General features: G+C 47.0%; 1 protein-coding gene across 1 annotated transcript; it reads left to right on the top strand.

Annotated features, from left to right (window-relative positions):
- Positions 1 to 359: 359 nt before the first annotated feature.
- On the top strand, positions 360 to 20,260 carry LOC123442428 (sodium/hydrogen exchanger 8). Its single transcript, XM_045118471.1, has 22 exons — positions 360 to 760; positions 841 to 932; positions 1,719 to 1,796; positions 1,898 to 2,055; positions 2,648 to 2,749; positions 2,835 to 2,952; positions 3,724 to 3,776; positions 3,858 to 3,923; positions 4,631 to 4,675; positions 4,830 to 4,885; positions 13,161 to 13,345; positions 13,477 to 13,527; positions 13,602 to 13,709; positions 14,708 to 14,939; positions 15,889 to 16,191; positions 16,695 to 16,792; positions 17,026 to 17,157; positions 17,271 to 17,489; positions 17,599 to 17,805; positions 18,943 to 19,201; positions 19,310 to 19,611; positions 19,711 to 20,260. Exons 1-22 carry the CDS (start codon positions 550 to 552, stop codon positions 20,065 to 20,067), a joined length of 3,432 nt encoding a protein of 1,143 aa, XP_044974406.1. The 5' UTR covers positions 360 to 549; the 3' UTR covers positions 20,068 to 20,260.
- Positions 20,261 to 22,219: the final 1,959 nt, after the last annotated feature.

Here is a 22,219-nt window from a genome sequence, read left to right on the forward strand (position 1 = left end):
ACACAAAGATTGAGGACCTCTCTCTCTCTCAGAGAGTGAAAGGTAATGCGGTGGGTCAAACAAAATGTAACTAAAAAACTTAGCAAATAATTACTAGATCATAAGGCGAGTTGTCATCGTCACCAAAACACCGAGTCAGGACGAATGGCCTAACAGGGGCGGCACCTTGTCTGTCTCCTTTTCCCCTTTCCGTTTGATTTGAAAGCATATCTCGTTCCGCTTTGGACGAATGGCGGCATACCGGTGCCGGGCGACGACGACGACACGACATGGACTGGCTTGGCTACCTCCAACTCCAAAGAGCAAACAAACTTGACCACGTCCTTATGCCACGCCAGAGGCCAAAGATCCAAATCGCAAACTAAACTAGACGCCGTCGTCAGATTGATTCGCGTCCGATCTCATCTCATCTGATATACTCCTCCTCTGTACTGTACTCGCTACCAAAACGCGCCAGCTGTTCAGCTAAGCCAGCAGCCCACCTCGCCTCATCTGAGCGGTGGCCGTCAGTCGTCCTCCTCGCCTGCGTCCTCGGCGGCGGCGGCGGCGATGGAGACGGAGGAGCCCGGCTCCGGAAGCCCGGACGACGCGGTGCTCTTCTTCGGGGTGGCCCTAGTGCTGGGGATCGGCTCGCGCCACCTCCTCCGCGGCACCCGCGTCCCCTACACCGTCGCCCTGCTCGTCCTCGGCGTCGCCCTCGGCGGCCTCGAGTACGGGACCAAGCTTGGCCTCGGCAAGCTCGGAGCCGGCATCCGCATCTGTAAGCCCCACCCCCACCCTGCTTTCGGAGCCAGCCAGCCGCCAGCCGATTAACGCCCCCACTGCTTTCCGGTGCTGCAGGGGCCGGCATAAATCCCGATCTCCTCCTGGCCGTCTTCCTCCCCGCACTCCTCTTCGAGAGCTCCTTCTCCATGGAAGTGCACCAGATCAAGGTATCTGTCTCCACAGGCCACAGCAGAGCATGAGATTTTAGCTGCATCACTGAATAAGGCTCCCTTGCATCACTGCAGAATATCACTGTACCACTAATCCCCCCCTTTGCCCCAAGATCAGTTTACCACTACCTCTTATTAGGCTCTTACAGGGTCACCGGTTATCCTTACCCTGGTCTGAAATTTATAGCTCTCTGCTCCATCCCTTGCGAATCTGCCATGTTACTGCAATTATTTATCCGCCATTGCCGTCCTGGTTTCTCCGCTCATTTTCACTCTTCAGTTGTTATGGATAAATTTGCCATCCATCCAGTTAGTGCCTTAAGGTTTTCTTTTCTTTACTTGAGAGAGAGAGAGAGAGAGAGTTAGTGCCATAAGCTGATGCTTTAACACGACCCCAGATGCAGATAATCCGTGAACAATCATTATCCATCGATGGAAATTGCGGGCGGCATCCCCACTTGTCCGCTAAAATAGCTATGTCCACATCACATTTGGCCTTTCTAATTTTTTTCTTGCACAATGTAAAATATATGTACTACAACATAAGGAAGCCAATATGTAAAAGTATTTCCACGGTTGCAGGGCACTTTCGGTACTACTCCCTCTATCAAAATATAAGATGTTTTTGACACTATGATAGTGCCAAAAAACGTCTTATATTTTGATACGGAGGTAGTACCATATACCGGTATCTTTCCTGCCAGCTTCCTGCTCTGAATTGTTATATAGCACCACACTTGCACACATGTTTGTTCGGTGTATGCTAAAGTGTTTATTTCGCAGAAATGCATGGCGCAGATGGTGTTACTTGCTGTTCCAGGTGTGGTGATCTCAACATTTTTGTTAGGCACTGCGATAAAGGTATGCACTTGGACTTGGGGCATTCATCTTAATTTTCTCCATTTTCCAAAAATAAATAAATCATTTTAATGTACTGATACTAGCTAGTTAATTTGGCACAGCTTACTTTTCCGTACGACTGGAACTGGAAAACATCATTCTTGTTTGGTGGGCTGCTTAGCGCAACCGATCCTGTTGCTGTCGTTGCTCTTCTAAAAGACCTAGGTGCGAGCAAAAAGCTCAGTACAATAATTGAAGGAGAATCCTTAATGAACGACGGGTATGCTACTTTGACTCACATATTGTTCATCTTTTGACTCTTAGAGTGCATGCTCTTTCCCTTCTTCTGTATTTTATTGGGAGCAGTTCCATTCATGAGAACCAAAATAGCATGAGTGACTTAATAATAGATTATTACAAGTTTTCATGTTAACCTGTCTACAAATTACTGGGAAAAGTTCTTTAGAATGTATGCCTCACACAAAAGTTTGAAGTATTCATTGTATACTACTACAGTTGTATCTGAAACTTGACAAGTGTGTTTTCAATTCATTCTTCATTTTTTTTTTGAAATCGCACCATGTAGGAAGAAGAGACCAGAAGGGGTTGGGGTTGGGCATGGGGTGGGGTGGGGTTTGTGGGGACGAAATCACTCTGAATATTCTTAACAAGAAGCAATGCGAAACTCATGTTTATTTGATCCAGGAAGTAGCCGGCAATGATAATTCTGCCACAGAACTTTGAACCCTAGCCGAAGCACGCACTACTGGGTTATTGTATAGTGGTTGCGCTATGTACGATTATAAGATTATTTTGGACTGTATAAGATTATTTTGGACTGTATTCATACTTAATGACCTTGCATTCTACAGGACTGCTATTGTTGTCTATCAGTTATTCTATCGAATGGTGCTCGGAACAACTTTCAATGCAGGGTCCATAATAAAGTTCTTGTCAGAAGTTTCACTTGGAGCGTATGTGAATAGTTTATACTTTATAAGCCCAAACCAGATGATCAAGATCATGCTACTAGTGCTAATAAGTATCTTCTTTGACCAGTGTTGCTCTGGGCCTTGCGTTTGGAATTGCATCTGTACTATGGCTGGGCTTTATTTTCAATGATACAATCATAGAGATTTCACTTACCCTTGCTGTCAGCTATATTGCTTTCTACACTGTAAGATAATCAGATAACGAACATACCGAAGCTCCTATATTTCTATTTTTTTTTTCCTATAAGGACGTGTTTGCTCAGTGTTTTGAAATGGTCTGTAGTTCCAGTAATAGAATGATTGTCAAGCAACCCTTTTTGCAACACTGGGATGCTGTTTTACTGGTAAAATGAAATCCTTCTAGTCTTCTAGATAAGCACATAGCAAAGTCCTTGTGGGATTTTCAAGTTGCGGAACTGGACAGAGCTTCATAAATTTCCTCAAATATAATTATGGGGTTTAAAAAAAATTCCGGTTTTGAGGGTTCATGTTGGAATCAAAATTATATTACTATTTGTACTTCTGATTCGAATGCAACTAACTTTGAGGATTTTTGGTGAGCTAACTGAATGTATGTCATGAGAAAGAACATTGCCTATTTTAGGAGCAGGATTCTAGATTTTTGATATACCAAGAAATGGCTTGATTGCCATTCTGACCTAGATCAATCAGTTTATTCTCTTTCCAGTTTCTGAACGTGTTTATTTTGTACCATTAAACTGAAGTTAATCCATATGAATTGTCAATTTTGTTTAGGATAATAAATATCAATATTCATTTATTGGAACTTGTCATTGCTTGTGCATGATTTCCCCCCCTCTCTCATGTCTACTGCAAGTCTGCAAAACAAATTTGAATCACAAGTCTGAATATAGACTTACCATTTAAGACATGACACTGTTCAGTCCTCTAGTTTATTGGGGGCTGCTTTCTATTACTAACATTGTTTGTATCAGGCGCAAGATGCATTGGAGGTCTCTGGTGTTTTGGCCGTCATGACCTTGGGGATGTTAGTAAAGCTTGTCTTCACATTCTGATTTGCATATCCTTTGCTATTTTCCCTCCAATATTAACTTTGTCATGTCGGCAGGTTCTATGCTGCTTTTGCAAAAACTGCTTTTAAGGGTGACAGCCAGCAAAGTTTACATCATTTCTGGTATGTTCAAGCAATATGTGTCACCTTCTATTGTCAGCAAAGATCAAATTCTCAGCATATGATCGACCGTTGTAATCTTAGTCAAATTTATTATTTTTTTATCTGTTCCCCATGCATCCCATGAGTTCCATGAAGCTGCTAATGCTGGATTTCTGTGAGCATTGCCTGGAATTCAGTAGATTTACATTTAAACCTTTGCGCTCTTGTAAATGCAGTAAATGTAAGTCAACAAGTTTGTAGTAGTCAGTTATTCATCTACCTGTTAAAATCCAGATTTGAATAAATTTGAATGACATGCAATTTCATCATCAATGCCCTGAAATGACATTCACAGCTTATATCGGAGTCTCTAAACACCAAAATAAATTGCATTACAAAAATGATGCCTTAAAGCATCAACCAATTTATCATTTGGTGCAAGATGCTCGTATCACATCATACAATGTACGTTGTGATCCTTCAGTTCACAGTAAATTAGGCATTACTATGAATTCTCATTTAAGCCATCATATAATGGGCTTATTTATTCTTTTGGAGTGTCTTTGTAATCGTATCTTGTCTGAGGGCCTAAGTGCAAACCTCTTGTAAAAAGATATGCGCTCTTCATGTTGGAGACACACATGATTTCTCCTATTCACGCTAGATTCTCTTACGTTTTTTGTGATGTGTGCACTTCATGTCTGATTACTGTTTCTACTTGTATTCAGGGAAATGGTTGCTTACATTGCAAACACACTTATTTTCATACTGAGGTATAGGCAACTTTGAACTTTCCTCGCAAAAAATAATTTCTGGTACTTCTGTTTTTGCCTGGCTAGACTATACCATGCTTGCTTTTGTTTGGTAAGATTAATGCTTCAGATATGGGTACTGTCACAATGTTTCATACATCTGAACTCCCTTCAGTGGGGTTGTTATTGCAGATGGTGTACTACAAGATAATATTCATTTTGAGAGGCATGGTATGAATCTTGATGTATCTCTATCTACTCTTCATTTTTTTTAAACGGCTATGTAAGCATTTCTACTAGTCTTTTGCAACCTTTGTGTTTGTTTTCTGTTGCCATGTGTGAAGTTGTCTCCATTGATCGTGATATCGCAAAACCTCAAAAAATAACATAGTTCAAAAAGGCGCTAGGAGTTAATTGTGTGTTTTGCCACCACCTTGCGCTTTTCTGACCAAAGCGCACGGTTATGCGCGAATTAAGCGCAATTATGCGCTAGGCGTTTTGCTATTGCCTAGAGCCTAGACACACTTAAGTGGTCGCTTTAGTGCACCTTTTTTAACTATGAAAAATAATAATACAAAACCACATATATTTGGAATGTATCATGTGCACTTTATTGAACTTCCGGACGACAATATAAAGTTGGTGGAGTGTATTGACTCCAGGAAACCTCCATTTATTTGATTTAACGATGCACAAAGCCATAAAGCAGACCTTTCTTACTTGAATAAAACTAGACCTTTGACCTTAGAACACTAACAGGTCAGAGTTTAAATTTTATTTTTAAAAGTTTTTTTTTCGAGAAAACGCAGAGATGTGCGTTTCTTTGTATTGAAAAGAGGGAAAGTCAGTCTCAGAGGAGACGATTACAGCAGGTTACAAGCAGTTTCAGTGAACATCCCAGGATGGGGGCAAGACTACCCTAAGCCCCTTGTCCCCGGCTCTAGCCCAACACCTCATCTCATCTTTGATCCCATCCGAGAGCTCGGAGAACGACGGAGTGGCATGATAAAAAACGCACGCATTCCTATGTTTCCAGATCATCCATGGAACTAGCAGCGTGGTGGACCTCAGCGCCTTGCGGAGTGATGGTGGGGTTGCATCTCTCGCCCTAATCCACCAATCCTGAATGGAGATATCCTGCTCCAGTGTGTGGGCTGGTAAGCGCAGCCAGGAGAGAGCCTCGTGCCAGGCTTGCCGCGCGAAGGGGCAGGCCAGCAGCAGGTGGTGGATGGTCTCTGGCTCTTGGTCGCAAAGCAGGCAGCGGGCGTGATGTGGGAGGCCTCGGCGAGCAAGTCTGTCCGCTGTCCAGCATCGGTCCAGGTTCGCAAGCCAGTGGAAGAACTTAACCTTCGGCGGAGCCCATCCCTTCCAGATTAACTGCCAGGAATGGCAAGTGATGGATCCGTGGAAGGTTGCCTGATAGCAGGATCGCGCCGAGTATTCTCCATTGGCAGTCCATTTCCAGACAAGCTTGTCTGGCTCAGCGGACAAGGTGGTGTGCGTGACGCGCTGCCATGTCGCTAGGTATTGGCCAACCTCTTGCAGCCCCATGACGCCGCGGATGTCACGGGCCCAGGCATTGCCGGCAAGGCCTTCCGCCACCGTCCGCACCCTTCTCCTGTTCTTGGGGATGCATAAGTACAGCAGGGGTGCTATCTCGCGAATCGACTGCCCATGCAGCCAGCGATCTTCCCAGAACAGCGCCGTGTGGCCATCACCTAGCACCATGAAGGTGGAGGCGTGGAAGAGGCCAATCTCCTCAGGGGAGAACTGCAGGTCCAGGCCTTGCCAGGCTCTGTCGGCGTCCGTCCTGGATAACCAGAGCCATCGCAGGCGGAGCGCGAGCCCTGTGCGCTCAAGATCTCGGATGCCCAGCCCTCCAAGCGCGAGTGGCCGGCTGACCGTGCGCCAATTAACGTGGCAGTGCCCTCCTTGTGTAGCCGCGCGGCCAGCCCAAAGGAAGCCCCGCTGAATCTTCTCTAGTTGCTTCAGGGTTTTCTTTGGGGGCGCAAGGGCAAGCATCTGGTGGATTGGAATTGCGCTGAGGACCGATTTGACCAATGCCAACCTCCCAGCTTTGTTCATGAGCCAAGCTTTCCATGTCGGGAGGCGGCCAGCCACAGAATCGACGAGCGACTGCATCTGAGTCGCAGTGGGTCGCCTGGTGGAAAGCGGTATGCCCAGGTAGGTGATGGGCAGGTTTGCCGCCTGGCAGCCCAACTCCTCCAGCAAGGCAGCGCTATCCTCGTCGCCATGCAGGATCGTGGCCGAGCTCTTGCCATAGTTGACCTGCAAGCCCGTCGCGGCCTCAAAAATGCCTAGAATGCCCTTCACCGCGAGCACCTCTTCCATCTCAGCATGGCAAAACAGCATCACGTCATCGGCGTATAAAGAGACGGCCGGAACTGTACGGCGGGGGTGCAGCCGCCGGAGTATGCCGGTCTGGAGCGCCCGATGCATGAGGCGTCCCAGCGCGTCGACAGCGAGGACAAATAGCTGTGGCGATGTGGAGTCCCCTTGGCGCAGCCCGCGGCGGTGCCAAATCGAGGGGCCAGGCACGCCATTGAGCATGACCCGCGTGCTGGACGAGGAAAGGAGGATGGCTATCCACTCCCTAAACCTGTCCCCGAACCCATATTGGCGCAGCATCTCGAAGAGGAACGGCCATGATATGGAGTCAAAAGCCCGCGTGAGATCGAGCTTGAGCATGATGCACGGGGCGCCCAAGTGGTGAAGCATCCGAAGGGACTGCCGAACGAGCATGAAGTTGTCGTGGAGGGAGCGTCCGGCAATGAATGCGTTCTGGTTGCGGCTGACTAGGCTATCCAGCTTGGGGGCGATGCGCAGCGACAGAACCTTCGCGAATAACTTGGCCATAATGTGGATCAGGCAAATAGGCCGGTAGTCACCCAGCTTATGTGCATCTGCGCGCTTTGGCAGCAGGGTCAGGAGGGCTTGGTTGAGTTTACCAAACCCTCTCCCACGAAGCAGGAATAACTGCTCGAAGACATCCAGGATGTCCTGCCTGATAGTGCTCCAACAGGCCCGCAAGAACTCTGCGGTGAACCCGTCTGGCCCTGGTGCCTTGTGCGCCGGCATACGCCGCACCACAGCCCAAATCTCATCAGGGGTGAAGGGCGCATCCAGGCTGCCAAGGTCACTGGCCGTGACGAGCTGCTCGAGATCCAGAGTGTGCTCACGGTCCACGGCGGTGCCCAGCAACCCGTCGAAGTGCGCGAATGCCGCTTGGGCCATCTCCTCATGGTCGCATAGCACATGCCCGTCAACTAGGAGGCTATGCACGCGGTTCTTCTGGATCCTGAACGTACACTACCTGTGAAAGAAGCTCGTGTTGGCGTCGCCCTCGGCCAGGAAGGAGATGCGGGCGCGCTGCCGCGCGATGGTGCGCTCAAGGGAGGCCAGCCCAAGGTACGCCACCTTGAGCTGCTTGCGCAGCCAATCCTCAGCCGGGGAGAGCAGACGGCTCTCCATAGCGTGGTCGAAGCGGGCGATCAGCTCGCGGGATATAGCCAATTTGTCCCGGACGTTGCCCGTGGACCTAGCGCTCCAGCTCGTAAGGGCGCGGGCAGTAGCCTGCAGACGCCGGACCAACCTCTGGAAGGGGTCGGGGTCATGCACGGAGCTCCAGCCCGCGGCGACTGTGTCGTGGAATCCGTCAAGGCGGAGCCAGAAGGCCTCGAAGCGGAAGCGTCTGTGGGCCGTGGGCATGGGGGAGCAATCCAGCAGCAGGGGGCAATGATCGGACACGACGGATGCAAGGCATCGGAGGTGGCACTCCCCGTGGTAATCCTCCCAGTCCGCGGTGCAGAGAACTTGATCGAGGTGCACAAGCGTCGGCGGAGATTGCTCGTTAGACCAGGTGAAGCGGCGCCCATTTAGGTATACTTTCTTCAGGGCAAGGTCGTTGATGGCACGACGGAACCTTCCCATCATACGGCGATTCAGATTACCGGAGCTCTTGTCCGCGTCACGGTATATGAGGTTGAAGTCGCCGCATAGCATCCAAGGACCGGGGCAAGCAGCCCGGATGTCCCGCAGCTCTTGCAGGAACAGGAGCTTATCGGGGTCACATTGGGGGCCATACACCGTGGTCAGCCACCACGGGGCACCACTAGGCGCACACACCTTAACCGTGATCGCATTCTGGGTGAAAAGGGGGTCGGATATAGTGACAACCCTACTCTTCCAAGCGATGAGAATACCGCCGCGAGTGCCGTCGGCGGGGAGATATGTAGAACCATCAAACTCGGACCCAAGGGTGTCTAACACAATCGACGAGCAGACCAACTCCATTTTAGTTTCCTGGAGGCATACAATGGATGCACGGGTGGTACATATAACGAGCGAATAGCACAGCGCCTAGCGCGCGAGTTCAAGCCCCTGACATTCCAAACCGCAATCTGGGGACCTGGATACATCAGCGAGAGGTCGACTACAAGCACCACCAGCCTAGCGCGCGCAGGCCGTGGCATCGCCAGCCTGCAGCGACATGCCTGCAGGGACCGTTCGGTCAACCAGAGCGGCGATGGCATGCAGCACCGGGAGCTTGATCGGCGTGGCAAACATGTCGTCATATGCCTTCATTTCGACGGGGGAAATCGGCTGATTCGCGCCGACAATCCCGAGGGTGCGGAGAATCTGAATCACAGCCCTTCTGTCCGTGGAGAGGAGCGCGGAGGCCGGAGCGACAGAGGCAGCGGATCGCTCCCTCCTGGGGCTAAAGTTGAGAGGGGGCCGCTGGCGCTTCCCAGGAGATGGTAGCATCGCATCAAGTTGCTTGGTGGCAGCAGACAAGAAGGCACCCAACGTCCATGACTGGCCGGTGGCTACGCAGGGTCGACGTCTCTGCAGGGTGATCGGCGGTGAGGCGAAGCGTCCTGGCATGGGAGGCTGCGCCCGGGCGTTGGCAGGGCACGGCCCGTAGTCCGGCTGGCATGCAGGCCTCGGCAGAATGGAAATATGGCCGTGGTCGCGGGGCGAATCCATGCCTGGCCCCTGCTGTGGTCGTGCGTCCATGGACAGCACAGACCCAGCAGCAAGCAAACCATCAGGTGTGGGCGCTTCGCCGGGTGCGTGCACGTCTTCGGGCGTGGCCCTAGCGACCAGGGGATCCTCGGCCGCGAGCCCGGTAGCTGCGGCGTCAGCCACCACCCCAGTGGGCTCGGGCGAATCGGCATCTGAGGGTGCTGATGCGATGACGGTGTCCACAACCGCGGGTCCTACCGGATCAGAGCTGGCTAGTGGGGACGGGGTGGCCTCAGCTAAACTGGAGGGGGGTGGGGGGGGGGGGGGTGACGGAGCGCGTCCCGCCCTCTCCTCAAAAGCGCGCGGGAGGAGCCGCGGAGGTTGGTCAAGGACCGTCTTCGGCGGTGCAGGAGCGGCAAAGGGGGGGTGCGGCTCCTTTTGTCCCGATCGGGGCGCAGGCGGTGCAGCGGCCGACCTCACGCGCTGCTCGGCAGGACCCAGGCGCAGCAGGCAGCGATCCCGACAGGGCCTAGGATCAGCCACTGCAGGCGTGGGTCCGTCCGGATCCGCCTCGGACGTGCGCGACGTCGACGCCCCATCTTTATCCTGGCCCCGGGTAGCGAACTGGAGGCCGCCAACTGTCCCAAAGCGAACGACCGCACCGTCCTCGTCGCATGCATCTGCCACTTTGCGCGATGGGCCCGCCGGCAAAGCCGCTTTGGTCGTCACAACGTGCGTCTGCTGCTTCTCATTTCTGACGCCGTGACGAGGGCGAGCTGGGCCCTGCTGACCAGGCCATGTCAGCATGCCAGCCCGCTTGGGGCACAACCCTTGCCGCAGCACGGCCAGGGAGCCATCGCGCCGGCGCCGTCTGAACGGCCGGAGCGGCCATGAGTGCGCGCAGGCAACGCGAGTGCGTCTACAGCCATGCCATCAGCCCGGCCATTCTGTGCCTCGATCGTGCGACGGCGTTTGCGACCGCGCCGGCGAGCGCGCCCAGGACCAGGGCCAGGACCGTGACCATGCCCCTTGCCGGGGCCATGTCGGCCGTCCGCGCCACCGTCCTCGCCGTCTCCGTCACTGCCCGCGGCGTCCTTGACGACGGCCGGAGCAGCCCTGATCATCTCCGCCTTGGTGAGAGCAATGGACACGGGAAAGGTGAGAGTCCTGATGGCTGGGGCCTCCGATGGGACACGGCCGGGCAGCTGCTCGATGATCTCCAGGGTGGCGGCGCGCCGGATGTCGGCCGGGTCGTGCGCGCGCCCAGTGACGCGGAAGACGGCCATGTCCTCGCGGGAGCGTGTACGCGGGTGTAGACGCTCAATCCAGCAGCTGCCGCCCAACACATGCTCCGCGGTGGAGAGCAGCCAGGCGTGGGCGGGGATGCCGCGGAGCTCCAGCCCGACGCGGTACTCAAGCTCGCCGGCGCCGGCGTGGGCGAGCTTGCACCAGGGCCGGAGGGACAGCACGAAGCGCGACGAGCTGATGAAGTGCTCGCCGCGGAACCGTCTCATGATCGCCAGGGAGGAAAACAGGATCAGAAAGTCCTCCGGGTGATGCTGATGAACCGAGAAGTCTCCCTCTTCCAGCTCCAGGGAAGACAGGATGAGCTCGGTCAACTCGGCCATGGACACAGATGGCCGGGTGCCCGTGACGGTGGCCACCATCGCGCGGCCGAGCACCTGCTCCGCATCGTCCATCTCTTTGGTTTGGGCTAGGAACACGCGGGCGGGGACGTCTTCGAGCGGGCGAGTCCGCGGCAGGGGAACCACAACAGGGAAGGCCGGGGCGGGCAGACGCGTCGTCGGAGGAGAGGCCCTGGCAGGGGCGCCGCGTAGTGGCCTGGGCTGCTGGTCCACGGCGGCGTGCGGGGAGCGCTTAGGCGCGGCCGCGGCCACCGGCCGCCGACCATCGCAGTCGCGGGAGGCATGGCCGGAAGCGAGGCAGCGCCGGCATCGGATGTCGTTCGGACAGTCCCTGACGCAGTGGCGGTGATCCAGGCACCGGAAGCAGAGGCCCGCGAGCTCCTCGGGGGAGGGACTGCGGCGGCGCGCAGGCGAGGGCGTGGCCGGCGCGACACGGCGCGGGCGACGGGGCCGCTCTCTGCGGTGAGCCTGCTGGAAGCCGTCTGCGTCGAGCACTGGGCCGCCCGAAACGCGGTGGACCTCCGAGCGGGGGCCGAGACGCGCCTTGGCGGGGGGACGAGCTGCTGGCGCGAGGCGGCCTGGAGCGAGGGCGGCCGGTGGCGCGACAGCGGCCGGCGGGGTGCGGGCGACGTCGCTGTACGAGCGCGCCGAGGACTCGCTCTCCGAACTCGACCAGCGGTCCCCGTAGGAAACACGCTCGCCGGAGAGGGTCTCGCGGCGGTCGACAGGGTCAGCCCCCACCGGGGCCATGTCGCGGGGGAGGAGGGCTGCAGGGAAGGTCCGGCCGGCAGGGATGGCGTTGGCGGAGCGGCGCGGCAGCTAGGCTAGCGGGGCGCGGAGGCGGAGCGGAGAGCCATCTCACCTTTTTCTATGTACTAGTATAGTTCAGACCCTCCAAATGATGTGTTATTATTTTTAAAAGTAAAAGTAGTCACGTAAGTCCATCAGGTTATGCTTGTACCATTTGGATTTTGTGGATTTCTGGATTTGGAATATTTGTGTGTATTGCCCATCTGGGTGATGTGATGATAGTATTTAATACTAGATTTACTAGTACCTAATATTGGAACTTAATAATTTGATCTTATTACTTTTTGGAACCTGTTCATCCACTTCTATGAAGTTTGGATTTTGTTGTAGAAACTTGTTCAAGTAACAAAGAGCAACAATTATTTATTTTTAATGAGCCTACATACATCAGTTCACATGCGCTCATATCTGACTGTGTTTACATGATTGCATCCAACATGAGTTACTTCACATCATTGCAGTTTACCTCTGATCATTGCAATTGTTTTTGTTAATTTACTATTTTTTTACTTGATGGGTTACAGAGCATTTGTTTTTCCTATTTTTCATCGTGTGGCACTATTCTTCATGGTCCCGAGTAGTCAACAGTCACTGGACTAAATCTGCTTACAACCCAGTACATTAAGCTGCGGGTAGATTTTTACTGCCACAGGGTTCATCGCAGACGTGCTACCTTAATCCTATCCTTTGGAAAATTGTGTAAATTATCATGGAAATTCCAAAGCTATTTGGTGAGATAAATAATAGTACAATTCAATGTCATGTGCAGAAGCAAATAAGATCTTCTGCGAATAGTAGCAACTTCTATTTTCATCGGAGAATTTATTTTCTTTTGTTCTCAGTGTACAGATAAAATTTAGATTTAACATTGGCATGTTTATTTTGTATCAATAGTGACATTTTTTGGAATTGAATATTTCCATTCTTTTTTTTTGGGAGGGTGAGAACACAGTTGCACCTAAGGATTGGGCGCACCTGATATATTCTTCTGTTCTATATTATGAGCTTGGTTCTAATCCATGTTTGCCTCGTGTGTATAATTCTCTTACCTCTTGCTATTTTAGGCACATCATGGGGGTTCCTTCTTCTGCTCTATGCTTTTGTGCAAATATCACGTGCTGTAGTTGTCGGTGTTTTGTATCCATTTTTGCGTCACTTTGGGTATGGTATGGACATCAAAGAAGCCACAGTTCTTGTTTGGTCAGGACTGCGAGGAGCTGTTGCTCTATCACTCTCTCTGTCCGTTAAAGTAAGTTATTTTCTTGCACCAATGTATTCGATCCTCACTCATCTGTTGTTACCATTATGTGCATATTTGTAGACATCTTTTTAAAAAGTAATCGCCATTTTTTGAGATATTAACTGAAATACTTCTTCTAGCGTGCTAGTGATTCAGTTCAACATTATCTGAAACCAGAAGTCGGAACAATGGTACGCTCTTTCCCTTTCCTGAAAACTACATTTTTTTTTATTTGAGCTTTGCTGATCTTATAAATCTTTTGCAGTTTGTGTTCTTCACAGGTGGCATCGTGTTTCTGACATTGATTTTGAATGGTTCTACCACACAATTTTTGTTGCACCTACTTGGTCTGGGAAAATTGTCAGCAACGAAGGTTAGCTTTACAAATTATTATCTATGGTTTCTTCTGATCTTGGGATTAATGATTTTGCTTAACTGTATGTGTGCGTGCTTTACTAACCCTTTGTGTTCTAACTCATAAGATTAATGAGTGAACTGGCCCAAATAAGGTGTTAAGTTATGCAAACATTTTTTTCAATCTATGAGTTCAAGGATAGTGATGAATCAGTTTGTCGTACACGAAATAATGGGGCCGGGAGTATTAGCACACCCGACACATTATTAAGAAGCAACATGATACACAGGTTTATTCACCCCACGAAATAAATTACAATATTTGATCTGCCCCACAGGGGTCAAACCCATGTCGTCACACACTCTTCTCAGGATGTTGGTTATTGACCTGAAAATTACTCTAAATGTCTAGGATGGATCATCCTCTACCTTTTAGGGAAATTCATTTTAAATGTATAGAATAAGAATGGATTACTAAAAGGGATTCTAGATTAGTTCAGTACAGGTAGTTATTTTATTGATCTAAGATAAGATGAAAAAGAGTCCAATTTTTTTTTATTTCCATTCCGTGCTTCATTTAGTGTTCAGACCAAAAATGCATTCATCCCGCACTAAGTCATAAAATTCTCTAAAGAGAAAGCTTCAAAAACAAAGAAAAAAGCGAATCAATTTAGTAGAAAAGTACTCTATCAGATTCGAACCAATGACTTACGTCTTAGCACGAGATGAAATTTGTGAACTTTACATGTTAAATTATGACAAATAAAAATAGTCTCTCTTTTGGTCAAACCCTCTTGACCCCTTGCAGCTTCAAAAGTTGTTAATAGAGCCTTTCATTATTATTATTATTATTAAGCCTCTTCTTTTATCTACTCAAGGGTGCATATGTTTGCTGTGATTGTTACCTGCAATCAGAAACAACAGTAATTTGGTTTCACATGTGATTGATAAATGTGAAGTAGCATAGTTATGTTCTCTTCATGCTCCAGTTTCTTATCTGATTTCCTGCAACTGTAGCTTCGTGTATTGAAGTATACACAATATGAAATGCTGAACAAGGCATTGGAGGCTTTTGGTGATCTCAGGGATGATGAGGAACTTGGGCCTGTTGACTGGGTTAATGTGAAGAAATATATCACGTGTTTGAATAACTTGGAAGATGAACAAGCACATCCCCATGATGTTCCTGACAAGGATGATCACGTGCATACCTTGAATTTGAAGGATACTCGAGTGCGGCTTTTGAATGGTATGAAATATACATGATAATGTGTTGATTAAATTTGATATTTGGTTGAACGATCCATCCGCCTTTGTCTTTGTTAAGGAGTATTAGTATTAGGTCTAGGAGTCCTATTAGGCTATGTTTCCTTTCCTTGTACCCCAAATCTGGGAAGTGGTTTGTTTTTTCATGTCAAAATAAAATAAAATCTGGGAAGTGGGAGGAGAGGAAAAGGTGGTCTGTGTCAGTATCGATTGCCTTGTTTTGGGCAATTTCTGCCTATCATCATCAATCAATGGGCAACATCAAAATCGCATCCAACCAGATGAGCTTTGGATCTGCGGTGAACCACTAGCGTGGTTAGATGTGCAACTTGGGAGTTCCAAGGACCTAGATGGGGAAGTTTAAAGACCTATAGACTGTAGTGTATCTTAGTCTATTAAATATCATGTTATTCGCCAATTCTTGCTGTCAATATATTCTTTCAAATACCTTGCTAGTAGCAAGCACACCAAAATTTACTACACCTGTTGTCGTACACATTTTTTTACTATGCATGATTATAGCTGAACTGTACGCCATCTTTTATTTCTGTCGGTCATACTTTTGGTACATATTTATCTGATCTCTACATGAATTGGATTTTGCACTTTATTGGGGCCATCGCATCACTCTTTTTTGTGAGGAACATCTTTCATTTGTTATGTTAGGAATTTCTTGTCCTATGAGTTCTGTGTATCTTATTAATGTTTTGCATCCTTTTATTTTCTTTGTCGTCTTTGCTCTCGCGTTATTACTTAATATTTCATTTATGGTTCTACCTTCTCTTGAAATAGGTATGATAATATGCAGTCTCATACTACTACCTCCGTTTCACTGTATCCGTCTATGGCCTACCAAAGAAGCACCAAGTCTGAAACAGAGAGAGTAAACATGATTAGTTAAAAAAAGATTATTGACTACATATTTTTATCAGGTGTGCAAGCTGCTTACTGGGGAATGCTTGAAGAGGGACGAATAACTCAATCTACAGCAAATATTTTAATGAGATCAGTTGATGAAGCTATGGATCTTGTCTCTTCCCAATCATTATGTGATTGGAAGGGTTTGCGGTCCAATGTTCATTTCCCAAATTACTATAGGTTCCTTCAGATGAGCAGGTTGCCACGAAGGCTAGTCACATACTTCACAGTAGAAAGATTGGAGCTAGGATGTTACATCTGTGCAGCATTTCTCCGTGCTCACAGAATTGCGAGGAGACAACTACATGATTTTCTTGGTAATATCCTTGGCAGTCTTTAAATGTTGTCATGTCCTAGTTTTATACGATTTGCTTGGCGTATAAAGTGGAGAAAAATGTAGAGAAGAAATGTCTGTCTCAATAGTTGGTGCCTACATGAGAAATGCTATGTGTGAGAGTGTTCAAACATATTCTTGGTGTAGGTGTCCATTGTTGTAGTTCATAAGTGGAAACATCAAGTGGTACATACCTTAAGCTTGGCTTGCTTTCATGTAGAACGAGCCAGTTACTGTATTTAGTGCTCAAACGGGCGATGTCTTGATCGTGTGATATATCCGTCATTGCAAACTTACTTGGTATAGCAAGATCTGAAGGTCCAAATGATTTGAGCTTGTTAAGGCTGAACCTTAATTTATTTTGCAATTACCATGAAAGCCTTTGGGAAGTCACCTTTTCACACTGTTTAGTAGATACTAGGGATTAGAGATCCTAATCCTCTTCACTGGTTTTCATTGTTTTTATAAATTTTGCTTGTTCTTCAGGTGATAGTGAGATTGCAAGAATTGTCATCGATGAAAGTACTGCTGCTGGGGAGGAAGCTAAAAAGTTTCTGGAAGACGTTCGTGTTACATTCCCTCAGGTTGTGGATACAATGTGCTTATATCATTTAACTCATTTTTTTATGGATTCTTAGCCTTATGGGATCTTGCTAAATTCGTTTGGTCAGCAGTTTATCTGCAAAACTTGAGGATGAAAGCACATTGTCTGAACTAAAATGGGACTAGTTCAGTTTCATGCACATTTGGATTATTTTATTCTTTTTTTTGCGGGGGATTGTTATCTAGATTCTGAAGCTGCTTCAACACTGTTTAGGTGCTTCGTGCATTGAAGACTCGACAAGTAACATATGCGGTATTGACACACTTGAGTGAGTATATTCAAGACCTTGGGAAGACTGGGTTGCTCGAGGAAAAGGAAATAGTCCATCTCGATGATGCTTTGCAGGTAGTTGGAAAATATGATTCCATTTCTTGTTGCGAAGTGAAAGTAACTTCATCTCTCTGGCTTCAGTTCAAAATCAGAATATAATAACTCTGGTATGTTGATTCACTTGGCAGAGAGACTTGAAGAAGCTTAAGAGGAATCCGCCACTGGTGAAAATGCCAAGAGTTCACGAACTTCTAAATACCCATCCTTTAGTTGGTGCACTGCCTGCTGCTCTTCGTGATCCATTGTTAAGTAATACAAAGGAAACAATAAAAGGGCATGGAACAGTTCTTTATGCAGAAGGCTCAAGGCCGACTGGTGTATGGCTTGTTTCGAGTGGAATAGTAAAGGTATGTTTCTGCTTCGAGGCCACTTTATTGCATTTTGGTTGAAGTATATACTTTCCCACTCTATCTGGTTCAATAATGAATATATACCTCCCCTGGCCTTTTTTGACAGTGGACAAGTCAGAGACTATGCACGAGGCATTCATTGGATCCAATTTTGTCACATGGAAGCACTTTGGGTCTATATGAGGCATTAATTGGAAAGCCTTATATTTGTGACATTATTACAGAATCAGTGGTGCATTGTTTCTTCATTGAGGCTGAAAAAATAGAGCAATTGCGCCAGTCTGATCCTTCTGTTGAGGATTTTATGTGGCAGGTATCCTCTCCTAATACTTCCTACCAATGTGCTCATTAACATTTTTGACTCCCTACACATTTCCTGCAATGTATAATCCTTTTCTGTTCTGTTGTTTCCTTGATTCTGTGAGTGGGAGTGAAGTCTAGTTCTTATTTCTGTGCTTCTCAATAGGGTTAAAAATCCTGCTGGTTACTGATCGAGAATCCTGTCAACCTGTAATGGAAGGGTGGGTGGGTGGCAACATTTATTCTACCAAGCTTTGCTTGGAGTTGTTTCTGATTTCAACACTAACGTCAAGTATGAAAGATTCATAGAAAATGATAAAAGGCAAATGTGCCCTATTCTATCTTTGGGACCCAGTCTGATGACTCATATTGTCACTGTGTGTAGTGCACTACTCTGAGATCACATCCATACATGAATAGTTAAACAGAGTCTCACATTATACTAACCATTACCAATTGATAATGATGGCCAAAGTCTTTCAAACGGGGCCTTGCAGGATCATTACATTGAGTTTCTGTGGAACATAGATGACTGAGCCTTCAGTGGTATGCCATAGGACATAGTGCACATTATTACAAGTCCAGTAACTCGGCACAAAAAAAAGAGCACGTCATGACATGTTGCCAAACACAAGACATCCCAAAGCCGAGTCCTTGTAACCCATATGCCAAGTGCTATCAAGAGATTGTCTCCACATGCAACAACTATGCAACAATGAGGTGCAGAGGAGCATAGTCTTCAACTAGACACCTCCATCGAGGGACTTGCATCGTCGTCATCTGATTCAACCAAGGAGGTCAAGGATTTTCACCTGGGCTGCAGAATATCGTCGTCGCCGGGACTAGATAGCCAGACCTAGGTTTTCACATTGGATAGCTGGTACAGGAACTGTCGACTGAGCCCCCAACACCACCTTCACTGGATCCAGTCAAACACTGGATAAGCACACCGTGTTTTGATCTGCAACCACCCCTGCTAATTACAGTCACCATGACCTGTCAGATCCACCTCATCTTTGTATCAAACTATCAATACCCGTGCACAATATTGACTTGTAACATTCAAGCAGCAGCCTGAACGTTACAAACTTACAATAACCATCAAGTCTGTATCTGATAGCCCTTAATCATTCATACTCTGAAATTACAGGAAAGTGCTCTCGTTATTGCAAGGATTTTGCTCCCTCAGATATTTGAGAAAATGGCAATGCGTGAGATGAGAGTTCTCATTTCAGAAAGATCTACTACAAACATCTACATTAAGGGGGAAGAAATTGAACTCGGGCATAATTACATAGGCATCTTATTGGAGGGATTTCTGAAGACAGAGAACCGAACTTTGATCACACCTCCAGCTGTGCTGCTGCCGTCAAACACTGATCTGAACTTATTTGGTCTGCAGTCTTCAGGTTCTCTATATTTTCATCAATCAATCAGTGGCTATTTTTTTGAAGCAAAAACAGTGATTTATTTTACTTTAAAAGCAATTGAATGCTGAAGTCCTCTCTTGTTTACAGCCATGAATCAGATAGACTACTGCTATGCCGCACCCAGTTATCAGGTGGAAGCTAGAGCAAGGGCCATCTTATTTGAAATAGGGAGGCCAGATATAGAAGCCGATGTGCAAAGAAGTGCGTCGGTGCTGTCTCCAGCCCTTGGGCCGCCACGAACACAGAGCAAAGAGCATGTGGGTTTGCTCAGGTGGCCTGAGAGTTTCCGGAGATCCAGAGGGCCTGGAAGTACAAGCTTAGCTGAAATCAGAAGCCAACCTGGTAGCTTCTCTGCTAGAGCCTTGCAAGTCAGCATGTATGGCAGCATGGTACGTATGAGTCTTCTCTTTCCTTTTGTCGATATATCATGGTTAGGTCACGGTTTCTGATCAACTCATCAACTGAAAAACTGGTTGCATCATTCGTAGATGGATGGCATGCGCCCTGCTCGGCGACAACCAAGGTTTGATCATGTGGAAGGAAACCAGAAGCACAGCAAGTCGTATCCAAAGGTGCCTTCAAGGGCAGCCGACACGCGGCCTCTGCTCTCGGTGAGGTCGGAGGGCTCCAATGCAATGAACAGAAAGTCTGCTCCTGCTCCAGCTCCAGCTCCAGTTCATGCACTTGCTCCTTTTCCACCCCTAGCAGCAGGCCGGCAACGCAGGGAGATAGCGGAAGATGACAACTCGAGCGACGAGTCTGTGGAGGAAGAAGTTATCATCAGAGTGGACTCTCCCAGCATGCTCTCTTTCAATCAACCTTCCGGCCCACCGCAAGGCAACTGAGGGATGCAGCATGCACCGACATCTTCTTTTTTGTTGCATAATAATTGTTGTGATCAGTGGCAGCATGTTGTTTGTATATTAGTATATGTGTATAATGCACGATATGTGTAAAGTGGCAGCAAAAGATTGTGGCAAAAGGTTAGAAAATGTTTGTGAAATGTTCAGAAGTTTTCAATTTGTTTAGCAAATTAAATAATTGTTCATATTTTTTTTTATTACAAAATTCTAGATTTTTTTTCTTCATGAATATGAAAAATGTGCATCAATTTTAAACAACTTCAAGAATTTCAACATAAGTTCACAAAGTTTTGAAAATGTTCACAAATTGTAAAGTGTTCACAGACTTAAGAGAAATCATTTTTGAATTAATTAAAGAATAAAAATACTCATGGATTTTAAATTGCTCCTACATTCATAAAATGGTCATGGATTTCAAAAATGGTAAAGAATTTTGAAAAGTAAAAAATATTCACAGTAAGGGAAAAGAGTATAAAAGAAAAACAAGGGAAAAGCTGACTAATAAAAGGGAGAAAAAGGAAACCAAATGAAACCGAAATCCAATAGAAAAACTTGTACTTCCTATGTACCTAAATATTCTCCCCAAGTTGAGGCGTCCCATGTACATCTCGAGGGTGCACATTTGCTCGCTAACGCCGAACTAGACGCAAAATAGGATGCACCGCTCCATATGTACAAGGTAACACTTCACTTCTTTAAGTTGTGTCCTGTGCACCCCGCTGGGCTATGATAGGTCCACTCCCGACGGCAGTTGTCGATGCAAAATTTTTGCAAAACATGTATTTTTCTCCGTTCGTGATTTAGTTAGATGACTATGCACACACACACCTCATAGCCCCGAAATGTACGTCTATAGTTTCCATCTAGTTAAGTTACTTGTTGTGATGTCAATATATACTTGGTGTACAAAGAAATCTAGCACACTGTCCCACCCAAAGCACGGAAATGAATGCCATTAGATATCTTAATTTACCACAATATATAAAACCATATGTGTTTTATATCTAGCACGTAATGAAAGATCAGTAAGGGGAATTAAGGTTTAGATTGTGAGCCAACTGTTTCCACTACGACATAAAATGGTATAGCTGGTACATTTGGTTTACACTGTTGGTCCGGATTCGGCTCGCCTGTGGTGATCTTCAACACTGAAAATCAAGACAACAATCAGGGGTGGACTTAGGACACAAATGTCCTAGTGTCCCATGTCCATCACACAAATACAAACATCAAGCAATAATATATATATTAGTAAGAGTTTCAACAATTCAATACACATAGAACAAAATATACCAATGAAAACACTCACAAAATGAAATCAAATGAAGGTTTCACTTGAATAATGGTATTTTTTTTTGTTTGCAAACGACACTTGAAATATTAGTTGACCACTGAAAAATTTGAATGTTGAAGGAATATCTGAGTCTCAAACAGATGAATGAATGATTAATGTAGATAATTAGAAGTTGCATAAAGGAGAGAAATATTTCTGAAAACGGATATATACAAGAAAACGTGATTGCATGGTTATAGAATTACATTTTCTTGGGAGGATGCTTGTCTGCTTGTGTGTCCAGATATCCAAAAATGTTACAATCTCGACCCCACTCAATGGATAATTATTAGAAATGTGGTGGAACTCGAAGCCTGGTAATAGTTTAGGTCATAGGTGCTCGTGTGTTTTCCCAGCTAGTTCACGCCATTGCAGTAGGAGGACTGCTATATACTCCATTCGTTCCAAAATAAGTGTCGTAAATTTAATACTAAATTTGTAGAAATTTAATACTACAGCAGCGATACTTAGTTTGGGACGGAGGGAGTACTATGTTGGAAATAATCTAAACTTCACAAAATCATAGAGGTGCCCTGGGCTTGTAGTTTCTCTGGAACATCTGGTGGTGTCTCTGGAACAACAGGAATGATTTCGTTTTTGAACCAAGAATGCCGAAACACCCCGCAGATACCATATCTTGTGTGCTCTTATTTCTGCTGCAATGGATGATTCTTTGGCCAGGTATAATCACATGTCGTCTTTGAGGAAGTTATTCGCGAAGGAGACCATCTTCGACATCTGGGCTGCGTAACCTGGGAGTTAATAGTCTTTTTCCTGGTTACCTATAGTTTTAAACTTTCA

The sequence above is a fragment of the Hordeum vulgare genome, chromosome 3H, assembly GCF_904849725.1.
Source record: "Hordeum vulgare subsp. vulgare chromosome 3H, MorexV3_pseudomolecules_assembly, whole genome shotgun sequence".
NCBI lineage: Eukaryota > Viridiplantae > Streptophyta > Magnoliopsida > Poales > Poaceae > Hordeum > Hordeum vulgare.